Genomic DNA, 8,785 nt, shown 5'->3' with positions numbered 1-8,785 from the left:
AAGTCATGATCACTAGATCTATCATATGTATTCTGTCAATCTTGTCACTAGCGAAAATATTATAGATCTAGATCTAGATCTAGTAAGGGGCGACTACAAAGTTTGTTAACATTCCAAAATTATATTTTGACTATTTCCCTTTATTCGACAGATGGCAGTAAATGCCGGAAGTATTGATGTTTTACCCAAAGAAGGATGTCAATACAGATCTAGATTCTAGATTAATTCTAGATTCTAGACGTCAAACAAAACAAAAAGAAAATTGAAATTTAAGACCCTGTCTCAATTAGATATAGATCTAGAATCTATCGAGGTCTAGATTCTAGATAGATCCACTATCTGTCTAGTTTTCTATATTTTATTTAAATTTTCATTATTTTGTGAATGAATTCATTCAACGTTGAATTCTGTTCAAAGTTCCTTACTTCACTTGTGTTACTAGATCTAGAAATCTAGATCTAGATCTACTGATCTAGATCTAATAAATAAATTGTTAGCTAGATCTAGTTCTACTAAAAAAACAAATACTATCTAGATATATATTATTCTAGAAAACGAGATAGTCTAGGATTCTAGTCTTAGAACTTTTAGAAGTAGGAGTCTAGATCTAGAAATCTAGACTCTACTCTATCTAGACTAATCTTCTTAGTAATCTAGACTACTCTAGACTAGACAGATACATTTACTGTAGTGTGTACTGTAGTCAGTACCAGTCAGTAGTGTTAGGCTATTTTTTTTTTAATTGTTTGCTTTAGCATAAAATTATTAAAATAGGCCTAACAAAGTATTAATTTACGTATGTCTAACCAGTTTTTTTTTTAATTAGGCTATCTTAAAGATTATGGAGCAGCTAAGATAATAATTAATATGATCTGCAAGCATAATGAAGATTAAGCAGCTTATGGAGTACCTTTTCTTGGATTCTCACTTGCTTTCATATAATGGGTAATTTAAATAGGCCTAAATAAATTGATTAATTAAATTGACTAGGCCTGGCCTAATTAATTTCAAAGTATCTATTCCCAGAATAGCCTTGGCCAATTAGGCCTAATTTTTATATTATTAGATTACAAAGCATAATTCCAAAAGAATGGCCAACTTACAAATTTGTGCCTTTGAAAAATAATTCAAAATTTAATCATTTATTCTAACTCTTACTTTTTTTATGAAAATATTTTCAGATGACAAAAGGAAAGCGTCGTCTACAACCAAACCAACATCAAGTGGTAAGTACTCAGCCAAACGTTTGCATGTCCACTTTTTGATGAGTTAATTAACATAAAGTCTAAACCTAAAACAAAAATGTATACATTTTGAAGCTTGTAACAGTTTTTATATTGGTGTAAAGAAAGACTTGTGAAGATGATTTTGTTGTGTTTAGAAAATGGACCAATCATTCAAGAGTCCCAGGAATCAGAGGAGTACCAGCAGGATCTGCAGGTTGTTCTTGGCACTGCCTTTGGCGTCATCGCAATAGTTGGGCTTATTGCTATAACATTCTTGTTGTACCGCATCTACAAGTCTAGGCAGGCTGCATTATCTTGTGAGTAGCTTTACCGCCTTTTACCCTTATTAAATGTGGAGGTCTATTACATGTCAGTATGCTACAACTTCATTTTTCAAAAAAGTTATTTCAGTCATTAATTATTTTTATTGTTTGTCAAAAAGTTGTTTCTGATGAAAGAAACACACAATGTCCTGTTTGTTGTTTGTTAGATACTTGATAGTTGTTTCTGATGAAAGAAACACACAACGCCTTGTTTGTTAGATACTTGATTGTTGTTTCTGATGAAAGAAATTGATATCTTCCTCAGATCAAAACAATGACATAACTGAGGCCTTTGAGCGAGACACTGGTGTAGGCAAGTATTTTCTTTCATTGACCTTTGCCCAATCTGTGATTAAATTAAAGACATAGTTTCAATAGTGAACTCAATAAAAACGTGACTTTAAATATTGAAATTTTGTTTCAGAAGTAAATGGCAAGGCCCAGCCTGTTGTGCTGATGCTGTACGCTTACGACTGCCCCATACATGAGAGGGTGGTGGCAGCACTGGCCGGGTTCCTCATGGAGGCGTGTGGCGTCACCGTTACCCTTGACCTTCTTGAGGAACATGACATCACAGAACGAGGGGTTGATGATTGGCTGGTTGAGCGCCTGCAGGAAGCAGATTACATAATGGTGGTTTGCTCCCTTGGTGGGAGACTGCGCTGCTCTAAGAAAAGGGTCAAGTTTAAAACAGATGAGAGGCAAGTGTTGCCAGATTATTTTGCTGTTGCCGTTGATTATGTTGCGGAGAAAATGCGAGCAGAACGGCAGAAGGGTTTAGATATGAATAAATTCATCACAGCTTACATGGAGTATTCAACCCGCTCAGACATCCCCCCACAACTTGAAACAGCCTTTCAGTTTTGTTTAATGAAAGATGTGCACAAACTTCACCTACATTTGAATGCTCAAGGTCCAGATAACGACAAGGGGGACTCGGCATCCCAGACCAGCACATGTGAGAACCACTACCATGAGACGGAGGTGGGCGCTGTTCTTAAGGCCACCATCGAGCAGGCGCGGGAATATTTTCGTGAAAATCCCTCCTGGATGGATGAACGTCTAGAACTGGAGAGCTCGTTTGGGTTTTCTCTGCGGGCTGGCAAAAACAAGAAGCGCAGGAGGAGTTCAATGGAGCAGCCACTGCTGACTCTGATGGGAACAGCACAAACAGCTCATCATGACAGCAGCTGTAATAATGTCAGCAACAGCAGCCACAGGTCGCAGATGGTGCTGCCCCAGCAGATCCCTCTGTACCAGATGGAGCGAGGTGTCAGTAACACTCTACCCCGCACCAACCCCGCCTCCTATTTTCATGAGTGTGATCAGCATGGCTTTGGTGGACTGTTACAAAACCGACAAAATTCCCTCCCTTCCTCCCTGGCCAGCAGTTGTATAGTATCCCCCAGTGCACGCCACGCCTTATCCAAGAGCATGGACAGTTTTGCCACGGACCCCAGCCACCCGTCAGACGGCCTGCCCTGTCTGTACTGCAACTGTTCCCATATGGATGCCAGGCCAGAGTGCAGACACCTGGAGCGCCAGCAGGTCCAGGTACACACATCCTCTAACCCCAGCCAGTCCTCTCTACACTTGTCACAGAAACAGCTCAGCACTGGACGCTCACAAACCACCATCCTTCACGCAGAGGTCCACCAGGAGTGGGAGCAGTCAAACAAAGGCACCCCTGAGAAGAAGTCTGCCACCTTCGCTGGTGACCCAAGATCTTGGGACTCTGGCCTGAATGTTCCGGTACCTTTAGCCCCATTTCAGTCTCTACCCCCTCACCAGCGCCCCCCAGGGGACCCGTCCCACTGGGACAGCCCTGTGGGGATACGCAGGTGGGGGACGGGGCTGACCCAGAGACACACCCACAGGTCCTTGTCTAATGCCTCTCATTCAACTGACGATTCTGAAATGGGCTCAGATAGCGATTCACTTGAAAGAGATTTGCGATCCATCCAGAATATTTCATCCTTCCAGGATTTTGTCAACTCTTCGTCTTTCATAGGTGGCAGTGTGTTTAAAAAGTCCTCCATCCCAGTCAGCGCTGTGGGTATTGAGATGAACATCTGGCCCCACAGAGACCCACAGAACAAGTGTAGTGACCCTAGAACTGATCTAATAGAGTTAGTTTAACCCTCTAGGTGCCACACCTACTAGCATTATCTTTAACAGTGCCTGCATCAACTATTATTTCTTTATTGTTACACAACAACACCTGGATTAACTATGAAACAGCCAGTAGAATCAGTGTTGATATTCCTGTGGTTTTATTCAGTTTCTAGTTGAAGGCTTCAATGTTAACAGAGAACTAGAAAGTGGGGATATTTGCTGTGTCAATAGGAAATTATTTTCATATACTTTTTCTTGTCAAAGGTCTTTTCAACTAAGTTTAGCTTGTTAGTTTTAACTACTAATTTCAGTATCAAGGATAAATCTACTCAATGTACTTGTTTTCAAGACAAAGTAACTATAAATTAGCTTATACTTTTTAAAATTATTTTAATTTCTTAAAGCAAATTTGTATGTTTAATAACAAATTCCCTTTGACAAAAAATGTTCCACTAATTTAAAAGCAATATTTATATGATCTAATACTGATACCAGTGATGTTCTCATGATCTATTCATAGCAGAGCAGAAAACAGGGGACTTAGTGGGTGAGACTGTTGACGTAATGGGTGACATGACATTATGGGTGAGACAGGTGACATGACATTATGGGTGAGACAGCTGAGATAATGGGTGACATGACATTATGGGTGAGACAGGTGACATGACATTATGGGTGACATGACATTATGGGTGAGACAGCTGACATAATGGGTGACATGACATTATGGGTGAGACAGCTGAGATAATGGGTGACATGACATTATGGGTGAGACAGGTGACATGACATTATGGGTGACATGACATTATGGGTGAGACAGCTGACATAATGGGTGACATGACATTATGGGTGAGACAGGTGACATGACATTATGGGTGACATGACATTATGGGTGAGACAGCTGACATAATGGGTGACATGACATTATGGGTGAGACAGCTGAGATAATGGGTGACATGACATTATGGGTGAGACAGGTGACATGACATTATGGGTGACATGACATTATGGGTGAGACAGCTGACATAATGGGTGACATGACATTATGGGTGAGACAGGTGACATGACATTATGGGTGACATGACATTATGGGTGAGACAGCTGAGATAATGGGTGACATGACATTATGGGTGAGACAGCTGACATAATGGGTGACATGACATGGTTGAGACAGCTGATGTAATGGGTGACATGACATAATAAGTGACATAAAAATAAAATTTTGATGTGTTCTTACACTGATCAGTGGCTATCTGTTGTCACACTGACTGACCAGTGTCTGGCTGTTGTCACACTGACTGACCAGTGTCATACTAACTGACCACTGTCACACTGACCAGTGTTGTCTAGCTTAACATTACACTCTTGTATAGTCTGTACAGTTCTATAAATAATAATACTATAGACACAATTATTTTGTTTAGTTACCAACATTCTGTTGACACAACTATTTGTTTATAGATTCTGCTGTCTACTATTGCTTGTGCTCAAGTTGTATTTTTATCATTGTTTTAAAATGGCTGTGACGATGAAAAATTTAATTATCCCTTGATAGTTTTGTGTATTGGGACGATCAATAAGGATCTTGAGATCAATATTTTCTGATCAATAAATCCATATATTTTCTACATTATGGGATTGACTATATGAGTGAAAATTATGGGACTATATGTGTGATCGCCATGGGATTAACATGAGACTATATGTGTGATCATGTGAGATTAACATGGGACTATATCATATGTGTGATCACCATGGGATTAATATGAGACTATATGTGTGATCACCATGGGACTATGTGTGTGATCACCATGGGATCACCATAGGACTATGTGTGGGATCACCATAGGACTATATGTGTTGTGTGATCACCATGAGATTAACATGGGACTATATGTGTGATCACCATGGGATCACCATAGGACTATGTGTGGGATCACCATAGGACTATATGTGTTGTGTGATCACCATGAGATTAACATGGGACTATATGTGTGATCACCATGGGATTAACATGGGACTATATGTGTGATCACCATGGGACTATATGTGTGATCACCATGGGATTAACATGGGACTATATGTGTGATCACCATGGGACTATATGTGTGATCACCATGAGATTAACATCTTGATGTCAATCACATGAAGAACATGATGTGATCTGTGAAAGTGCCTGTCTGTCAAATGGAGCAGAAATCAAATATTTTCACATGGTGCTGTCAATCTTTCCTGTCTTGTGTGTGTGGGGGGGGGGGGGGGGTGGGGGGTGTGCTCAATCAATACATGAGATTGTAGGTCACACTCACTTTATCAATACATGAGATTGTAGGCCACACTCACTTTATCAATACATGAGATTGAAGGCCACACTCACTTTATCAATACATGAGATTGTAGGTCACACTCACTTTATCAATACATGAGATTGTAGGCCACACTCACTTTATCAATACATGAGATTGTAGGTCACACTCACTTTATCAATACATGAGATTGTAGGTCACACTCACTTTATCAATACATGAGATTGTAGGACACACTCACTTTATCAATACATGAGATTGTAGGCCACACTCACTTTATCAATACATGAGATTGTAGGACACACTCACTTTATCAATACATGAGATTGTAGGTCACACTCACTTTATCAATACATGAGATTGTAGGCCACACTCACTTTATCAATACATGAGATTGAAGGCCACACTCACTTTATCAATACATGAGATTGTAGGTCACACTCACTTTATCAATACATGAGATTGTAGGCCACACTCACTTTATCAATACATGAGATTGTAGGTCACACTCACTTTATCAATACATGAGATTGTAGGACACACTTTATCAATACATGAGATTTTAGGTCACACTCACTTTATCAATACATGAGATTGTAGGTCACACTCACTTTATCAATACATGAGATTGTAGGTCACACTCACTTTATCAATACATGAGATTGTAGGACACACTCACTTTATCAATACATGAGATTGTAGGTCACACTCACTTTATCAATACATGAGATTGTAGGCCACACTCACTTTATCAATACATGAGATTGTAGGTCACACTCACTTTATCAATACATGAGATTGTAGGACACACTCACTTTATCAATACATGAGATTGTAGGTCACACTCACTTTATCAATACATGAGATTGTAGGCCACACTCACTTTATCAATACATGAGATTGTAGGCCACACTCACTTTATCAATACATGAGATTGTAGGTCACACTCACTTTATCAATACATGAGATTGTAGGCCACACTCACTTTATCAATACATGAGATTGAAGGCCACACTCACTTTATCAATACATGAGATTGTAGGTCACACTCACTTTATCAATACATGAGATTGTAGGCCACACTCACTTTATCAATACATGAGATTGAAGGCCACACTCACTTTATCAATACATGAGATTGTAGGCCACACTCACTTTATCAATACATGAGATTGTAGGTCACACTCACTTTATCAATACATGAGATTGTAGGCCACACTCACTTTATCAATACATGAACTTGTATGTTTGTACATGGGTAGAAAAAAATTGCTCTCTTTTTTTTAAAAATGACACTTTTTGTTTTTTTAAAACCATGTTTTGTTTACATTTTTTAAATTGTGAGGTGTGAAAGTTGTTCAAATAATAAAGGAAGATAACTCTGATCTTCCCACTTGTCTTTAGACTTGCAGTGAGTAGAGCTGACATTCACCCATCACTGGGTGTACAAAACTGCACAAACACATTTTTTGGGGGAAATATTCTGACTGTTCATTTGTTTTAACACATTATTTTTTACAGCAAAGCTTCTTAACTTTTTGCTGGTAAGTTCAACTCCCCACCGTACACACCCACCTGAACTAGGTAAACATTTGACCATTGTTCTGCATTAAGCTTTACCCCTGACCTAGGTTAACCCCTTGACCCACTTACCTTTGACCCCTTTGAACTCTGCTAACATTGTCCTCAGTTTACTGTAACTAGTTCACTATTTGGTTGGACAAATGGTTGGAACAGCCTCTACCATAGCTCACTTGGCCAGTGATTGTATGCTATTATAGACCTATCTGACATATGTGTATGTTAAAAATACTGCATAGAATGTTGTTTTATAGAAAACTTTTGTTTACATATTTATTTTTTAAAGCCAACCATGGCTTGTACTAGAAGCATGGTCAGTTACTGGTCAGTAGTTTGTGCTCATTACTTGTTTGTTAAACCAACAGTTCCAGTATCCTTTCCTTTACCATACCACACAGCTTTACTCTCTCATACGTTGGTGTGTTCAGTATGGGTGTAGTTGTTGAAACTTAATATGTGAATGATACATATTTCATACTAGCATAACGTTTACTTTCTATTTTTTGGTTGTTTCAATTACAATGTTATTAAAAAAATGGTCACTTTAAGTTTTCGTGAATGATATCCCGACAAGCTAATATTGATATCCCGACAAGCTAATATTGATGTTGATCGTCATTTACAATTAATTTACAAGCCAGCTTCTATGGTATTTCTTACATAAATAACTACAATGTATATTCAAATAATAAATTGTACTTGTACATTTTTTATTTAGTGAAATCTTTTATATTTTAAACAACTTTTAAAGTATTATACTACTGTTTGATTATTTTTCAAATTTTTTTTTATTAAAAACAATATGGACAACTGCAATGTAAGCAAACCAGTGATTGTCTTCCCCTATCTAACAATAGTGATACAAATTAATTGAATAGCTGATTGCATTGTCGATTGTTTTCCTGATCAGCTATGGCTTAATTCCTTAGTTGTTTTTAGCTTTACATGTATTGAAAATGTGGGTTATAACTGTCTTATGAAAGTTATTGTATAAAATACAAGAATTTATCAGAACAATTAAAGAACATAATATTGTCGTAAGAAGTATTTTTTTTCATTTCTTAAAGTTTGGATACCTCATATATTAAGAAAAAGGTGCCTTCAAGTTCAACATTGACTATACTCAAATATTTTTTTTAAAGTAAATATACTTTTATATTTTTTAAAATTACCAATAAGTCCTATAATCATTATAGGTCACATTAGTAAATGGGTATGTCTAACTCTATTATTT

At 37.9% G+C, this 8,785-nt stretch overlaps 1 protein-coding gene across 4 annotated transcripts; it reads left to right on the top strand.

Moving 5' to 3' along the window:
- Nucleotides 1-173: 173 nt before the first annotated feature.
- Nucleotides 174-5,914, top strand: LOC131948975 (uncharacterized). 4 transcript variants are annotated; one of them, XR_009388101.1, is made up of 7 exons: nt 174-313; nt 827-945; nt 1,182-1,226; nt 1,382-1,543; nt 1,815-1,862; nt 1,974-4,722; nt 4,766-4,783. XR_009388101.1 is itself a non-coding variant. In XM_059310729.1 (6 exons), the coding sequence occupies exons 2-6, from the start codon at nt 942-944 to the stop codon at nt 3,686-3,688; spliced, it is 1,974 nt and encodes a 657-aa protein (XP_059166712.1). In that variant the 5' UTR covers nt 174-279; nt 827-941; the 3' UTR covers nt 3,689-5,914. The 4 variants fall into 4 exon arrangements, 3 of the variants coding, with proteins under 3 accessions (XP_059166712.1, XP_059166711.1, XP_059166713.1); XM_059310729.1 differs by having other exon boundaries at nt 174-279; nt 1,974-5,914; XM_059310728.1 differs by having other exon boundaries at nt 1,974-5,914.
- Nucleotides 5,915-8,785: the final 2,871 nt, after the last annotated feature.

This window comes from Physella acuta, unplaced genomic scaffold (genome assembly GCF_028476545.2).
Source record: "Physella acuta isolate Inbredline_101_S28 unplaced genomic scaffold, ASM2847654v3 ptg000667l, whole genome shotgun sequence".
Classification (NCBI taxonomy): domain Eukaryota; kingdom Metazoa; phylum Mollusca; class Gastropoda; family Physidae; genus Physella; species Physella acuta.
The sequence above is the reverse complement of the archived record's forward strand: the minus strand, read 5'-3'. Positions and strand labels throughout refer to the sequence as shown.

Excerpts from the sequence above, each read along its gene's own strand:
- LOC131948975 (XM_059310729.1), top strand. Across the intron at positions 1,544-1,814 it reads TAGGCAGGCTGCATTATCTT|ATCAAAACAATGACATAACT; the intron begins GTGAGTAGCTTT and ends TATCTTCCTCAG. Across the intron at positions 1,863-1,973 it reads TGAGCGAGACACTGGTGTAG|AAGTAAATGGCAAGGCCCAG; the intron begins GCAAGTATTTTC and ends ATTTTGTTTCAG.